The sequence below is a fragment of the Aspergillus aculeatus genome, assembly GCF_001890905.1.
Source record: "Aspergillus aculeatus ATCC 16872 unplaced genomic scaffold ASPACscaffold_3, whole genome shotgun sequence".
Classification (NCBI taxonomy): Eukaryota; Fungi; Ascomycota; class Eurotiomycetes; order Eurotiales; family Aspergillaceae; genus Aspergillus; species Aspergillus aculeatus.
Window position 1 is genome coordinate 1,992,181 of NW_017962978.1, and position 16,737 is coordinate 2,008,917.

General features: G+C 51.8%; 6 protein-coding genes across 6 annotated transcripts; 4 read left to right on the forward strand and 2 right to left on the reverse strand.

The window, feature by feature from the left end:
* Positions 1-977: 977 nt before the first annotated feature.
* Positions 978-1,352, reverse strand: ASPACDRAFT_40510 (uncharacterized protein; the record flags this gene model as incomplete). The annotated part of the gene is made up of 1 exon (XM_020200768.1): positions 978-1,352. One exon carries the CDS (start codon positions 1,350-1,352, stop codon positions 978-980), a length of 375 nt encoding a protein of 124 aa, XP_020059525.1.
* Positions 1,353-5,837: 4,485 nt separating this feature from the next.
* On the forward strand, positions 5,838-7,679 carry ASPACDRAFT_23387 (uncharacterized protein; the record flags this gene model as incomplete). Its single annotated transcript, XM_020199195.1, has 5 exons — positions 5,838-5,934; positions 5,986-6,401; positions 6,452-6,848; positions 6,908-7,335; positions 7,392-7,679. The coding sequence occupies 5 exons, from the start codon at positions 5,838-5,840 to the stop codon at positions 7,677-7,679; spliced, it is 1,626 nt and encodes a 541-aa protein (XP_020059526.1).
* A 365-nt stretch (positions 7,680-8,044) lies between these two features.
* On the forward strand, positions 8,045-10,116 carry ASPACDRAFT_23289 (GMC family oxidoreductase; the record flags this gene model as incomplete). The annotated part of the gene is made up of 6 exons (XM_020199185.1): positions 8,045-8,082; positions 8,168-8,287; positions 8,343-8,559; positions 8,631-9,158; positions 9,222-9,825; positions 9,881-10,116. 6 exons carry the CDS (start codon positions 8,045-8,047, stop codon positions 10,114-10,116), a joined length of 1,743 nt encoding a protein of 580 aa, XP_020059527.1.
* Positions 10,117-11,130: 1,014 nt separating this feature from the next.
* ASPACDRAFT_23940 (YoaK family protein) lies at positions 11,131-12,024 on the forward strand (the record flags this gene model as incomplete). The annotated part of the gene is made up of 2 exons (XM_020199239.1): positions 11,131-11,275; positions 11,423-12,024. The coding sequence occupies 2 exons, from the start codon at positions 11,131-11,133 to the stop codon at positions 12,022-12,024; spliced, it is 747 nt and encodes a 248-aa protein (XP_020059528.1).
* A 208-nt stretch (positions 12,025-12,232) lies between these two features.
* Positions 12,233-13,277, reverse strand: ASPACDRAFT_76272 (MGR2/ROMO1 family protein). The gene is made up of 5 exons (XM_020204675.1): positions 13,139-13,277; positions 13,023-13,049; positions 12,926-12,955; positions 12,781-12,871; positions 12,233-12,693 (listed from the first exon to the last, which is right to left on the reverse strand). Exons 1-5 carry the CDS (start codon positions 13,191-13,193, stop codon positions 12,570-12,572), a joined length of 327 nt encoding a protein of 108 aa, XP_020059529.1. The 5' UTR covers positions 13,194-13,277; the 3' UTR covers positions 12,233-12,569.
* A 915-nt stretch (positions 13,278-14,192) lies between these two features.
* ASPACDRAFT_24083 (putative cytoplasm to vacuole targeting Vps64) lies at positions 14,193-16,472 on the forward strand (the record flags this gene model as incomplete). The annotated part of the gene is made up of 2 exons (XM_020199250.1): positions 14,193-15,305; positions 15,357-16,472. 2 exons carry the CDS (start codon positions 14,193-14,195, stop codon positions 16,470-16,472), a joined length of 2,229 nt encoding a protein of 742 aa, XP_020059530.1.
* Positions 16,473-16,737: the final 265 nt, after the last annotated feature.

Consider the following 16,737-nt stretch of genomic DNA (forward strand, 5'->3'; position numbering starts at 1 on the left):
ACTGAAATAACGTAGTCGAGGAAAGGGTTGGAGTGGTGAAGACACAAAGGACAGAAAGAAGAAAACCGCCCTCTCCTCGAGAGTTTGGCAGCAAGGCAAAGCGATCGGGGGAAGCAGATCAGATCAGATCAGATCACCTCGCACCCGTCGGGTAGAATGACGTCCGAGAGAATGTCGATCAACTGGGGAGGCGCTAATGGGATTACACTAGCCTTTCTTGACGCTGACCTTGCAGGTCGGAGCTGTCATTCAAAGAAAGGCTTGAGGAAGGAATGTTTGTTCGCGATTGAGTTGAAGAATGGAGGGGTTTCTCCTGATTTTTTTTTGTTGTTGTTGGAGACGCGTCGCGCTGGTTCGAAGCGGGGCGATAAGTGCGGACTACGGAGAGGAGGGCGAGATCGATAACACTACTAGGTACCCTTTTCCAGGTCATTTTTTGGCATCTACGATACTGAACAGCTATTTCTAGGTTCACTCTGTCTGACTCCGATCTTATTCTGATTTTCTAATTCTATCTCTGCGGCGATAAAAAAAAAAAAAAAAACTACAATCAAATTCGGGGATTCGGCCACTATACATTGGATTCACCACTACATATGTGCACAGCTTCCAAACTCACAGCGAGACCCCAAGAAAGTAAGAAAGTAAATAGGTATATAAACTGAATTCCCCGGAGAGATACTTGCGCTGGTCACCACCAGCCGTCAAATCCATCAACTCGTCATATCTGAAACGTCATAAAGGGGTATATGGGTCCATAACCGAGCGTCCCATCCGGTTCCCTGATCGCGATCAGGGAACCTGAGGTCGAACGAAGAGAAATTAAGTATAAGCGACGAAAAAAAAGAAATAGGGACAGTGGGAAAAGTGATAAAAGAGTCTGGTGGTCATGATGGTGTAACCTGAGCCTCGGAGCCGGCTTGAACACGCAATCAATCTCGACCAAGCTGGCAATTGTTAACTCTGCTGACTTTTGCTCACAGAGCGCCCATGATCAGAGCCAGAGATCCGGCGACAAGCGCAACAGGCATGCCAGCGGTGTTGACGTTACCGGCGCCGGTGAAAACGGAAGACGCGGTGGCCGAGGCACTGGCCGAAGGAGCGACGACGAGCGAGGTCGGGACGGCAGAGGAGCTGACAGCCACCGAGCTGCTAGGAGCGCTGGGCGCGTGGGTGGGAATCAGAGGTGCGGACGTGGTCGACGCGCTCGACGAGGTCACGGTGTCAACGTGAACCAGCGTCCGAGTGAGGAAAGTAGTCACCGTCGAGGTGGAGGTGGTGTCGGCGTCTGCGGCGACAAGCTGGGCAGCCGCCAGGCAGAGCAGGGAAGAGGCAATAGCGCTGATCTTCATCTTGATGGTTTGGATTGTATAGAGGGATTGTGTATGGCTTCAAATGATCGAGTGCCGGGGTCGGACAAGATATATGCGTGAATTGGCAATGAGGCGAGCGCAGCTACCGAGTCAAAGGAATGAGTGACAGGCGACGGACAAAGACGCGAATGAGTGAGCGTCTGAGTGACAATGCCGGTTGGGGAAGAGTTTCCGTAGGGGGAGCGCTGCTCGAAGCCGAACGAGTGTGAAACAAATCGATGTTTTATGCGACGCGCCGGGGTAGCAGGAGAGAAAAAGGGACGGCCGTGAGCGAGGCGGACGCGGACCCTAAATAAGAACCCAAAAAGAGCCCCTAGGAAAGTTCAAGGTTCGAGGCCGTCGGTCTCGAGCCCGTCACAGCCAGAGGCACCGCAAGCCCATAACACGAGCGATGGGTCGGGAAAATTCCTCGGCGAGTCGCAAGGGGCGCTTTGAGCCAAGTCGATTGGCCCTGGGGCCGTCAAGAATGCCCCGGGGACATTACTCACGTCGAGTCGACCACACGGCGCCTGCCGAGAAACAAAATCACGGCGCCACGAAGCTCCGCCAGCACATCCGGTGGCACCGGGACAGTACTGTACGTACTGCGTTGGCGGTCGTGGTCTGGGTTGAGGTGGATGAGAGCCCGACTCCTTTCTCGCCTCTGGGTTTTTCGCATGCAGGCTTATCCCGGTCGAGTATAAGGACGATTGGATGTGGGCTCTAGCGAGGTCACTAACCTGACCAGGCCCCGTATTAGCTTTGGTTCCTGAGGGTGTCAGCCCAATGACGAGATAGTTGGATCCGGATCCATGGAAGAGGGGTCTGGCGGTCTTACCAGACAGGGTTTGATGGTCGCGAAGCTAGTCTCACTGGGTTTGACTCGTTTTTTTTCAAATGCTGACCCTTGATCGAGTCCGAACCCCTGGATCAATTCGGATTCGCCCGGATGGTTCCCCAGTCTAATTTGATTTTCTCTTTCATTCTGCAATGGTCTTTCTCTACCCCTCTTCCCCTGCGTTCGTGTTTTGTTTCAGAGGTTTGTGCGACATGAGGCTTTGTCTGTGGCGAGGATGAGGAAGGCGTTTTGTTTTCTCTTTGGTTTGGTTTGCCTCCGTTTCTTTGTGGGTGGAAGAGAATCGGAGCCTGGAAGGTCAAGGGAAAAAGGGGAGGAGGGCGTGATGACTGATTAGTGGGCGCTAGGCCGACACTAGAAGCGTCTAAGGCATCCACTCACCCACTTTCCCACCCACTCTCTCTCCACCCGTTCCTGAGGCAAAGGAAGCAGTCTTTCTTCCCCTTGCAGTGTGCAATTAAATTAACCGGGGCTCCTTTGGGTTGGGGTCCGCTCCAACGCACAACAACAACAACAGCAACCACAACAAACTACCACAACAAAGCGCCATGTTCCGTAGATTTGTAATCTGGAGCTACTGCCTGACTTGCAGCAACCGTCACACCGATAGAATCCTTCGGATGCTGAGAACCTCGACTATCCACGCCCACAAAACAGTGTTGTCCATTGTGGTCCTCGTGGCCGCCCATGACATCTCGAACAGCCTCCATCAGCCAAGACCATAGGACCAGGAGTTCAATGAGACATTCGTCCAATGCACGGACCATAGCCGCATTCAAGCACCACCAAGAACAATCGCTGAGCTTAGGATGTGGCCCCCGTGAAGAAAAGGGGGTCATTGTCACCGCTATTTCTGTTACACTACGCAGTACGCACAGTGACTGAGGAGACGGGCGAGGTGCTTGGCAAGGACATACAATGGCTTAGGGGCTCAACATCTCTTGAATGGTGCCATCGAAGGCCGGTCTGAGAGTCTCGGGAGCAACTCGGGAAGGACGGCTATCCAGCACGAGGGTCGGTGTTTGGCTTCCATGACCAGCTCGAGAGGAGCCTTGCTCGGCTGCATTTGACCCCGCTTTAGTCCGAGCCTTCAGTCATCGTCATTGCACCAGCTCGTGTGTCGATTTCGTGCTGCTGCGAAGTGGCGAAGAAGCGTGCGGATAACGCGCTGGCGTTGCGAAAGTCTGCTCGATGCCATCAATGACAGAATCAGTGATGTTGGTCCAGATTAGGATGTATAGTACGACCATTTGCCTCAGCACTGGGAGTCCAATGCTGAAAATCTCTCAAGTCTGTCTTGTCACTACGGAGTAGGCCAGTCGACGCTCTAGGCCCTCTTTAGATCGAGCGATTCCTTCAAGGGCATTAAACCCCTCATCCTAGGCCCTTCAATTCAGGAACAGACTTATCTAGCACCTACAGTAGTACGCAGTGGTGTCTTCTAGAGGAGGGGTAGGCCAAACCGAACCTCACAATGGAAGGGCCAGAAGGTTCGACGCCTTCAAGGATTCGATGGGAGGGGGTAGATACAAGTTTTTTGTTATCAGCGCCGAGACCCCGCCACTTCCCGATGATGAAAAAGAAAACCCCGCACATCCGGATAGGGTTTTTATACGATATAACAGTCTTTCGGGCTTGAGTTGCGGCAAATGGACGCTGGAGATAATGGGCCAGTCACTGGGTTCGAATTTGCTGGACAGATTGGCTTGAACAAGTGTGGAAGACCAAAAGCATTTGTGTCAATCAACGGCGGTTGGTAGTATATATCTGGACAGAGACCGACGAGGATACAAAATATTGAACTTGGACTTGAACAGAACGACTCTCTTTGGAAACAGTGAGGGATCGTGACTGAACCGCTGCTGTCGATAATGGCAATATATTTGCCTTCCATCTGCAAAGTATAATTGCCTTATTTCCAGATCCTTCGTAGAAAGGTAGAACGGTGACGTAGGGGACAATCTTGATCATGTCCCCATTGCTAGGGTTCATTTCGCGAACGAAGAGTCTAGTGACTTTTGTGGAAACAGCAGAAATTAGCCCGCACGATTGGACTCGTAGAAAATGTCCGGCCAGAGAGAGCCGACTTATAGCTGATGTTCGGTATTCGCAGTCTGCAAGCGAGAGCTCAAGGCTGGGTTTGTCTGTATACAGCCTGCAAAAGATCCTCCCAAGGCATTACCCAGCCGTTAATCAACGCTTCTTGTAGCGACGATTGAAATAGAGACTCTATATCGTGAAAGCGAAACGACTGCATCTCGAATAAACCTAGTGTGCACAGTCCCTAGCTGAGAAAGTACCGGATGGTAGTGTCGTGTTTCAGTAGAAGTGAATCTGGAAAGAGGACCGCAACATTATCGCAGGTTCAAAAAGACATGGACAGGCAGAAACACAGAGCAGGCGTTCGTACCAGGTGACGTTACAACAGCCCTACAGATGCTGAGCTGAGCTTCGCAAGGCTTCTACTACGGGACTCGCGATACGCATCCGGCAAACAGGGCAATAAGGATCCGGTTTTGCCGGTATACTGTCGCAGTAATTGAACCGCTATCCTTCCTGAGCCCCCGACTTCCGTAGGTGTTGACCGGTACACTTGAACGGATCTGCTGCGATCCTTTGCTTATGCAAGGTTTCTGCTTGCTCACAAGTGAAATATTCTTATCTTGCGGCAATATTTAGTTTGTCGCATAGAGATATTTCAAGGTCCGGACTAAACAAGGACCTATGTCAGGATGGGTGGATTTTGCAGAGCTTTCGTAATGTTAAGCAACATGAAGCTAGCTTAACGCTTTTTAAAGACTGCCTTGATAAAGGTCAAGAATATTGAACCCATTGTTGGCTTCGTAGTCACGAGTGCTGGCGTTTCGAAGGAGCACGGCCGTGGCTTTGACTCCCATTGCAGGCTCAGTTTGTAGCGGTGGGGCGTCAGTATCATGTTAATGAGTAGATTGTAATGCTAACATGATCTTAGCGTGACTAGGTCTCGAGGCTCTCAAGGTCCGACCATGAAGTGATAGTAGATACGTCAGCACGGCTAAGAACTTGAATCCCTTGAGAAACTTGAAGGCTGTCGATATCTGCGTCACTGGGGAGAGGTGCATCTAGCCACTCACCACGGCCACTGAACTCGCTCGCAAAGAAATCGATAGGGCCTACTCGAGTTGGTAGAGGTGATTTCGTAATAGATCTCTCTTCATTGGCGCATATGACAAAGCCAGTCACGGCTCCGAAGGCTTGTTAGGGACGAAAGGTGTACGTGTATCCCACGATAAGCAATTACAGGCAAGGAAACCCGAGTGTGGTTGTGAAGAGCAAATCATGTTGGCGAGGGTGGACCAGTGACTGTCGGGGTGCGGGTAAGGCTGAACAAAAAAACCCACCTAACTCCACATCATCCATGTTTATCTCAGTATCACTGGCTAACGGCGCTGGACGACTCCCTTTTTCTTTCAGCCTAGACGATCTTCAAGAGAGCATTATTAGTCACTCACAGTTTACGGGAAAAATCCGCGACTGGGCATCCAGTTCGTCTTGTTTTTCCGTACGAGAGTTGAGAACATCATGTCTTCCAACCTCCAACGTCCTGCAAAACAGGAACCGAGCCCTCGATTCCATCCTCCCTGGTCATGATGAGGCATCACCGCCAGCACCCTCTCTTCCAGAACAAGCTGTCTTTCAGACTACTATGTGCAGCGTTCTGCTTTGGGTTCTCGGGTGCCGCTCGGGGTAAGGCTACTCATTCCCCTGCATTCAGCAGCTTCAACTGACCTGGACTAGGTCTCGATGGCGGCTTAATTGCTAGTACTGTTGTAGAGCAATCCTTCATCGACCAGTTTCACCTACACGCCAGCCATCTCAGTGCTTCTGAAAAGGCAAATCGATTATCCGACGTCACGTCTATGGTACATATCGGCAGTTTACCGGGGGCTATAGTTGCTTTTATCCTCTGCGAGCGCATCGGTATGCTATGGACAATGCGTCAAGCTTGCCTCCTTTGGATCATCGGTTCGGTTGTCTTCATTACATCACATACTCTTGGACAAGTATACGCCGGAAGGTTTATCATGGGCCTAGGCATTGGGCAGTATGGCGTGATTGCACCTGTTTACCTGGGTGAAGTGGCTCCACGGCAGGTGCGCGGCATGATTGTCGGCATGTACGGCATGTCAGAATATCTGGGAATTATGATAGGGGTAAAGAATAGTGATCGACAATATGGTATCCTGTCGCTGATGGTGTCTAGTACTTCTCCATATGGGGTGCCTCCATTCATATTGCCAGCGCGAGTGCCAGACAGTGGGTCATTCCGCAGGGCATCCAAATCATGTGGGCAGGATTACTTTTACTTTGTTCCTTTCTCTGTGAGGAGAGTCCTCGGTTTCTGTGCAAGATAAATCGTCCCAGAGCTGCCTTACACTCATTCGCAAGACTATGGAACTTGTCCGTCATGGACCCTGGCATTCATGTTGAGATAGCGAACGCCCAGGCCCAGGTCGAATTGGAGCACCAGAATAGATCTTCGCTGCGTGTGTTGGGTGCTATCAAAGAGCTTTTCACAACGAAGGACAATTTGAGGCGTATCGCTTTCATCTTCACTCTTCAATGTCTAGGAGAGTGGTCCGGTCCCAATTCTGTGACAAGTGAGCCAAATAGAGCCCTTTCCGACTATCAACTAAGGATTCATGCTGACCAAGCCTAGCTTATGCTCCTGAGCTCTTTGAGCTCTTTGGCATCGAGGGGCAATCGCAAAAGCTCTTCACGACAGCAATCCTTGGAGCTGTCAAATTCGCATCTGCGCTGGTTTCCGCTCTCTTCTTGCTCGATGCATTGGGCAGGCGGAAGACGCTTTATCTCGGTCTGGTTATCCAGATCATAGCTCTTGCATATGATTCTATCTTTCTCACAATCTTCGCAGCCCTGTCGCCGAGCTCGCAGCAGGAACCAGCAGTCAGACACACAGCTATTGGGGCGATTGTGATGATTTACATGACCGGACTTAGTTGGGCGCTTGGATGGAACTCTATGCAGTACCTCATCCCAGCGGAAACATTCCCACTGGGAGTTCGAATTGTCGGAGTAAGCCTGGTCACACTTTGGCACTACGCCAACCGGATTGGAGTTTCTAAGGTTTGGCTTTTCATCCAAAGGACCTTTGTACATCAACAATACACTAACCCACCTAGGCCACCCCTATGTTGCTCCTCAGTCACGACTCGCTCACGCCCAAAGGCACGTTTTGGTTCTTCACAGGCATATCCGTGCTGGGACTTCTGTTCGTCTGGGTCTTCGTTCCGGAGACATCTGGCAAAGGACTCGAGGAGACCAACGCACTATATACAGGCCATCGCAATCCTCAAACGCCACAATTGGCTATTGATGACGACTCAAAATTGAGCCAGATTGCGGAATTGGCCCGCAACTCTAATCTGACGAGCGAAAGCAGCTCCGATCAATCGGGCCGCCAGCGGTAGGAGGCAAACCCGCGTATTTCCGTGATGGTTGTGATATATTCTATTCGTCTTCACAGCTACCCCGCATTCTTGTACACCGCGAAAAGTCTCGGCGACTCCACATTCCTCCACATCTGATCGATCATTTCCGTAGCGAGCTATCGAAGCTTACCATTATTGTCGGTAGTTTTGTGTGATGCTCGTTCCCATTGGTGGACGCGCTATCGAGTTGCAGCATGGCTGCGGCTCACCGAATATGATCGCGGAATTCCTTTCTACTCCGATGTCCTTAAAAGGAGCCTGCGTCTTGAGAAACCTGACACTGCCATTCCTTTCTCCTTTTTACTATCGCTAATCCCAATTCCTCATACAAAATGACGGAAAAGATGGAGGATCGAGAATTTTACGATTACATTATCTGCGGGTAAGTATGTCTACGGTCAGTGGGCGGACATCATCTCATTCAATACCCTCAATCACTTACACAGCAACTAACAATCTTCAATCAGAGGAGGCACTTCAGGATGCGTCGTTGCAGGGCGGCTGGCCGAGAACCCGCAAGTGAGAATCCTCGTCATCGAGGCTGGACAACATAACAAAGATCTGGAGAGTGTTCACATGGCCGGGGCGTGAGTGATACGATAACAAACCTACATGAAACATTATTGATCATGGCAATTTCAGCTGGTCCACCAATTTTGATAAAGAAACGGATTGGAACATTGTCACACGTCCAATGTCCGGTGTTGACGACCGGCAGGTCAAACTAAGCAGGGGCAGGTTCCTAGGCGGCAGTAGTGGCTGCAACGGAACCCTCTGTATCCGTGGCTGTAAGCAAGACTACGATGATTGGGGCCTAGATGGATGGAGTGGTCAAGAGTTCTTTCAATACATGCGAAAGGTTGGTCACTTTTCGCGATGCTGCGACATGCGATACCATTTGATTGAGCTGACATGTGGTTGCAGGCCGAGACATTTCACTCGAAGCCCTGGTTTAAGGCTAACCACGAGTATCATGGCCAGTCCGGACCTTTGCATATCGAGCCACACGATCTTGCACCAATTAGCAATTTGATTATGGACTCCTTTGTCTCACAGGGTCTTCCACTTGACCATGACATGTTCACAACTGGGGAAACGCCCCACGGATGTGGTCACGTACCACGAACAGTACACAAGGGTATCCGTACAACAAGTGGTGATTTTATTACGAACGGATACCTCCGGTCCAATGTCACAATTATGACTGAAACCACTGTCGATAAGGTTCTTCTAGGGCAAGGTTCTGAGGGCTTGAAGGCTGAAGGAGTGGTGGTCATCACGCCCGATGGCCCGAGGTCTATTTACGCAAAGAGAGAGATTATCATTTCTGGGGGTGCGTACTGCAGCCCAGCAATTCTCATGAGATCTGGAATAGGGTCCAAGGAGGAGCTAAATAAGCATGACATTGAATGCAAGGTGGACTTGCCAGGAGTGGGTCAGAACCTCCTTGACCATATGGTATGTTGCTCTTAGGAGAATTCCGAGTTGGTGAACACACGTTGCTCATCAGGTGGTTCCTAGATTGTGTTCATGTTCTATGAGACCGAAAAGCCCGGCTTGACAAATGATCACCTCGTCCACCACGGTGACAGCTTCGAGAAGAGTTACGCACTCTGGAAGGAGAAAAAAGAAGGGTTCCTTTCAACGTTTCCATTTGGTTGTTTTGCATTTGCCCGACTTGACGACCGTCTCAAGGACGAGCCACTTTGGCGGGATGCACCACGGGAGCCCGGTCGTGACCCAATGGGCTTGACTCCGAAGCAGCCGAACATTGAATTCTTCACCACGGAATGTTATGGTGGTCCCAAACAGTACGACCAATTTCCTATCGATCACAAGCATGCATTTTCTATCATTGCGGAATTGTTCTCTCCCCGGTCTCGAGGCAGCGTGACACTATCCTCGAAGAACCCGCTTGAGAATCCCATCGTCGACTGCAATTATCTTTCGGATCCATTGGACCTTCTTGTTCTCACAGAAGCCTGTCAATTTGCCAACGAGATCATCACCAAAGGAGCTGGAACGAAAGACATTGTTAAGGGATCGTGGCCACCCAACCTGGCTCATCATACGTACACCAAAAGAGAAGAGTGGATTCCCTATGTCAAAGAGCACGGAACGACCTGTAAGTCAAATCCTATCTGTTTTCAGGCGTGCCCGTACTGATGTTTATTTGACAGGCTACCATGCGGCAGGTACATGCGCTATGGGCAAGGATGGTGACCCTAACGCCGTTCTTGACCATAAGCTACGAGTGCGGGGGGTATCCGGGTTGCGCGTTGCTGATTGCAGTGTCATGCCAACGCTGCATGGAGGCCATACACAAATGCCTGCATACGGGATCGGTGAGAAGTGCGCTGACCTTATCAAAGAAACTTGGAGCACACCTTCACTAGGGGGAGTGTCGAGGCTATAAGCATGCTTTTGCTTTTCCCAGATCTTGTCCATGTCTACTTCACTTCTACTCAGTCTTTTTCTGTCCGCTACTTAGCAACGTCTATATTTTGAGTACTCTTTCAATATTTTAGTGGTAGCTTTTCTGAAATCCAACTACTGAGGTTGTGAGATCTTATTGAGACTGAGACTTCTAGAGCAAGATAGTATCACTCGTTTCAGAGTCTTCAAGGCACCAGTTGCAAGCATGTGTAGCTACCGCATACCTAGCAGCGACCTACCATAGCAGCGAACTTGGAAGCAAAAGGGCAAGCCCGGCATCGGCCCTAAGCTTTCGGCACTAGCCTCGTGGTCGGGTCACCGCACCCAATGAGCGGGGAGTATATCAGCCTTGTGGAGGCTAGCGCGAAGCCGACTGTTCCGCTCTGGCAAAGAATTATCCAAAACCATTTGCCGATGACTCCATAGGCATAGGGCTGACGACTCTGGCCCTTTCCAGGTCTGTTAGTAGCCCACCCTAAATGAATCGTTGTGGAGCCAGGAAAATGCCGTCTTCACGACAAGCAATTGCGTGCTTTTAAGTCTGGCCTCGGCGTGGAATTGGAGAAGTGAAGAAGAAGAAGAAACGAAGCAATTAAAGTTTCACGAGGAGGGATATCCGAAGACGCGAAAACAGCCTCAACGGAAAAACTTCATCAGCGGAAACTAATCATTTAGTCAAAGGTTGAAGAGGGAACAATGACTCTTTGAGGGCGTATCTAGGGTTTAGGGTGCCAGTGGACCGTCCTTCAAACTACACCCTTCCTTCTCCCACCTTCTGCTTCCCCAGGATCGATCTCATCTGTTTGTTTTTTTGTCTCTGACGTCGGCTCCAGTCCACTTCACAAGTTGGCTACATACCAGTCGAGTCCTTTATCATCATCATCATCATCATCATCGAGAGGCTAGAATGTCCCAGCCCTTTGACACTGGCAAATCCCCGGTCCTGCCCGTCGTGGAGTCGTCGTCCGAGAAATCCGGCAAATTGCAGGGGATGATGGGCGGCAGCAAAGAAAGTCGGTTGAAACAGAACATCGACAGCAATTACGCGGATCTGATCTGTGTGGTGCTATGCTTCCTGACGGGTCTCTGCGATAGTTCGGCCTTCAATGCTTGGTCGTGCTTCTTGGCCATGCAGACTGGTAAGTTCTTCGGTTGATTCCTCCACTCCCCTCCCCGCGGCGCATCGTTTCCCCTTCTACAAACCCTACCATCCCCTCCCCTCTCATCTTCCATAAACCACCTCCCCCCCCCAAAAAACCGAATGACCAACCAAAAACAAATAACAGGAAACACCATCGTCCTCGGCCTCGGCGCCTCGAACCTGCCCCGCGACGCGCCCTACGGCTGGCTCAAATCCCTCGTCTCGATTAGCAGCTTCCTGCTGGGCTCGTTCTGCTTCAGCCGCGCCGGCCGGCTGCTGGGCCCCACGCGGCGCGGGACGCTGTTCGCCTCCTTCATGGTGCAGGTGGCGCTGATCGTGATCGCGGTGTCGCTGATCCAGGCCGGGCTGATCGCGCAACCCAGCGTCAACAGCGCGCACCAGCACCACATGCTATTGGACCTGATCCCCATCGGCCTGCTGGCGTTCCAGTCGGCGGGCTCGATCAACTCCACGCGCTCGCTGGGTTACAACGAGATCCCCAGCGTCGTGATCACGAGCGTGTACTTCGACATCGCGTCCGACATGAACATCTTCGCTGGCAAGAATGTCAAGCGCAATCGCCGCGTCGCCGGTGTGGTGATGTTGCTGGTCGGGGCGATCGTGGGCGGGTGGTTGAATCGCAGCGCCGGCGGGATGGCGTCGACGTTCTGGTTGGCGGCCGGCATTAAGTTTCTGATCGGGTGTGGCTGGTTGGTGTGGGCGCCGAAGAAGCAGGATGGGAATTAATAGGGGTGTCTTGGTTCGAGGGGTTGTAATATGGGGGAGTTGTAGGGTGCGCTGTATATAGCGGGAGCGATCTCCTTTAGCGATTTCATTTTTGGGGTTAGATACATAGAGTGGTGGATCTTGGGGCTCAATAGACCATTATTACATAGAACCACGCAGTCAAAACCGCGTTTGTGCTTTCCGCCGACCATACAAGATATATCTCTGTCGTCATCATTCATGACCGTCCATTAAAATTACCCAACCGTGCTATAAACGCCAAGATACATCACAGGGCTTTCCCGGACTCGAGGCGGCTCCGAAGAACCTCAGCTTCCACCTATGTACACAATATAGCCCGCGTCCAGGGCTCTCTCTGTCTGCTCTCTGGCTCAGCAAGCGAGTCGAGTTTTCTCAAAACCGCTGGAAAGCTGCGATCAAAATAACTGCCGTGATCCGCAGAAACCGTCATTCAGTATAGCTATTGTACAATTTTGCTCGCTGCTCATCCTCGTCTCATCTCTCCCTTTCCGCTTCCACAGTCCTTTCGAGGGTATTCGGGTGGTTTACTCGCGCATGGGACGAAGGGGGCTCTGGCGGGGGAGCATCATCGGGGGACCCCGAGCGCGGAGCCAGGCGTCATTGTAAGGGCCCTCGGTGCGGATGACGCTACCGATGGACATGAAGAGACTATTTAACACGGGATTTGTTAGCGGGGGTTGTTGGCTTATATGAACAGCGAAAAAAAAAAGAACAAGGTATAGTCCAACCACATACCCGAAAGTGGCGCCCGAACCAAGCATGTATTTACCCAGGGTGCGGAAAACACCGTTGGGACCGGCTCCATACTGGAAGATAGTGACGGTGCCTGGGGCTTGTCAGCTGATTATTCAGTTTTTGACTCCTTCGCATGGATACTTACCGATGATGAAGCCCATGATACCACCGACAGCTGGCGAGTGATGATGTTAGCTCCCAACCCTAGCGATTTTTGGCAGGTCAGATAAAGTGAGGCTTACTGGATCCCATCAAAGCACCCATCTTCACTGTAGACTTGATTAGCACATGCTCATAGAAACCCGGAGCAGCCAGACTCCATAGTGTCCACTTGTACTGCGGATTGTCTGAGACTTACTCTTCTCGAAGGTGTTGGGGCCGTGGGCCTGAGGGGGACCAGCAACAACAGGCATGATGAAGAAAGGAAGAAAATTAAAACTGAGGTAAAGAAGAATAGGTCAAGGGTACAGTACACGAGTACACGAAGACACTGCCGGCGTCGAGATGCAAAGCGAAGCTCCAGCGCATGCAAAGCCCCGAGGCTCAGGCGATGCCAACCACGTGATACCGCCTGCCGGATCCGGCACGCTCTTGGCCGGGGATGACATAAGCCACACGTGTTGCCTCACGTGATAGAGGCCTGAGGCGGGTGGAGGTTAGGGGAGAACAGCAGGAGAAGGAGGAGAGAAGGAAGTCCGTGAGCTGATGATGCTGTGGGCTCTCCCTCTCGCTCGCTCCCGCTTCAGTCGCCGGTAACCACACCCATGGGATCTGGTCGCAAACCGTCTGATCCTAGTGTGTCGATTCATATTTCTCGACGGCCTCAGAGCCTATGCACGGCGGCAGCTCCGTCCTGCGTGTGCCCTCTTTTTACCTACTCCCTGAAATCTTCTCCCTTCGCTGGACCGTTGCTTCTGCCGGTCGCTCCTCGGGTTGGGCCAAGACCTTGACGTCTCCCTGGTCTCCTCCCAGCGCTTTTCTAAATCTCCCGCCCAAACCCACTTTAATCTGATCTCGGCCCTTTGTACGAGTGAAACACTGGTAAGTCCAATGTGATCTATCTTATAATAGAGAGGGGCTAAGGGGCCCCATCGGCTGTCGTTGCTGCCTCGACTCCGAAGGGGCTTTGATGTTTATCGAAGGACTCGTCCGGGAATTATTGCTAACGTGACCTCCTCCCAACAGTGGTATTGGGTTACAACAGCCATTTTTTTTGTCGGCGCGCCAGCCATCGCTGCATTTCTTTCACCTCGAGGATCTGTCGCGACGAGTTGCAGCAGCTGATTGTCGCCCGAGTGAATATTCTCTCTTGCCCTTGTTGCAGTCACCGTTGACCGGACGAGTGCCTATGTGATAAACCCACCGAGCTACAATTCACAACACTTAGCGCCTCCCTCCGGTGATCCTTCTCCATGACTGCTGTGGCATCACCACCTAGTGTGCAAACGGGGCCTCGCATGGGATGGTTCGATACTGGTAACGGAGGACAAGGTGCTTTTTCTTCAATGGATGCGGAAGAAGTGTCTCGGACATTTATGCCTCGAAAGACCGTTCAGAGATCGAACTCTTCGTCATCCCTCCGATCCAACGGCTCCGCCTCAACTACAGTGGCTCTTACTGAACAGAACCCGGGCCCCGCACAATCTGCGCCCACAAATACCTGGGGCAAGAAGAAATCTTCGAGAAATCTCTGGCATACCTCCAATTCCGAGCCGCAGTCCCTACGGGGCATTCCACCTTCCTCTCAAGCCATGCCGGCCTTTTCCTCCGGCCCTGGCGCTTTGTCCGCGGTCCATCAGCCGTCATCCATTGTTCCGTCTCAGCATATGCTCCAACTCTCCCAGCAACAAAATGGCCTCCGCGCTGGGAGCGTGCCACAGGGCGACCCGCCTGCGATCTTGACCCTCTTGCCCATTAACGGCACTTTCGAGAAGAAACAGATCACCGTGCCTTTTTACCCGGAGCTGATACGCATTGGCCGACAGACCAATGCGAAGACAGTGCCCACTCCAGTGAATGGCTTTTTCGACTCGAAGGTGCTATCACGGCAGCACGCTGAGATTTGGGCCGATAAGAACGGGAAGATCTGGATCCGCGATGTAAAATCGTCTAATGGTACATTCGTGAACGGAAAGCGCCTGTCCCAGGAGAACCGCGAATCCGATCCTCATGAGTTGCGCGAGAACGATACCTTAGAACTCGGAATAGATATTGTTAGCGAAGATCAGAAGACGATTGTCCACCACAAGGTGTCCGCCAAGGTCGAGCATGCGGGCATCTATGCGTCTATTCCCAACATACTCGACCTGACGCTCGGCGACTTGGATCCTTCGGCTGGCAATGGCCTTGTTCCGTCGCCACTCACCCAACCTATGCTACAGCTTCGCGGTCGGTCAGGTAGTACCATGAGCAATCGCAGTGTACAAAGCGCAGCGAGTAGTCAGTTCAATGCGATGCAGCAACAGCGTCAAATGAACTACTGGAATTCGCCGATCTCAATAGAGCAAGTGGTCAAGCGACTCACGGTAGGTGACTGTGTTCTCTTCGGGGCTGACTCAGGCTAATCAAAACACCAGAGCGAAATGAAACAGGCGAAACAGCAATCGCAGGAGCTCCGTCTGACGGATGAGTTCCTGACGACTCTGATGAAACCCGGTCAGCCCGAGAAAGAAAAGGCGAAGCACTCGCCGCCAGATACCAATGCCTCTCGCGCAATCAATGGCAGACCCAAAATCCCTCGTGTAGACTCTTTCTCACGGTTTTCCGAGCCTCCCGCACCTCCTCCACAGCAACCGCTCCCTGAGAAGCCGGACGCTCTACCTCGAAATGGCACAGACTCCCTTTCCCCCCTGAAGCGTTCCGATACCGAGAAACCCAAGCTTGGTGGCAGCTCGCCTGTCAGTCGTGATAACAGTCAAATCATTTCCCTGATTGAAGCATTGTCATCCGCCAAACGGGAGCTTGACACCCAAGGCGCCCGTGTCAAGGAACTAGAAGCCATGTTGCTTCAAGAGCGATCGGCTCGCGAATCCGCCGAAGAAAAGGCTAGAACTTTGGAGATGCGGACCGTCACAAATGGTACGCATGATACTTCGGTGTGCAGCGACGCTGATCACGAGGCCACGCAAACTGCGCCGATGGATAAGTCGGTAGAAGAGCCTGCTGCCGAAGTTGCCGCGGAAGTTGCGACCGAGGTAGAGCAGGCGGGTTCCGCGGTCATTCGCACCGAGGATCTTCAACATCGTCTGGAAACGATGATCCAGGAAATGGAAGAAATGAAGAAGCAAGTGACGATCTTCAAAGAACAGGCCCAACATGCGGAAAGTGAAACGGCCGAAGCACGCAAGTCCCTGGCGGAGATGATTGAGACATTACGACGAGAGCGCGCGGAGCGTGCCGAGAGCAATGCCAAGATGGAGGCATCAGGAACAAGCCATGTTCCTGAGACCACGATTACCAAGGCGGAGAATGCCATCGAGAAAGATGCTTCCGAGCCTAGCGACCCACGACTGCAGCCTGTTGCATCACCCCGCATGAAAGAAGATGACACTGCAGATTCCAAACTGGCCGCGCAGCCTCGCCGACATGACGTTCTGGAGCAATCCAGTCCATTTGCGTCAATGCTGGGAGTCGTGCTTCTAGGGGTCGGATTAATGGCCTACCTGAATGGATGGCAGAAGATGGATAAATGAAAAATCTCCTGCCACCATGTTATGTTTGTTTTGAGCGAATGGCTTGAATTGTTTCGTTTATTTCGAAAAGGTCCCTTTCACCCCCGTTGTTATTGCACCCTGGAGACCTTTTGGTCTACCGCCTTCCAATCCTTACTGAGCCCATTTTCTACTCCCGTCATATTGCTTTCTAGTTCTGACCCCTTCTCTCCCCGTGTACTCTGAACCAACGCTCCACAGGGTCTCTGCGTTGGCTGTGGGTTTCTTTCTTCTCTCTATACTTGCA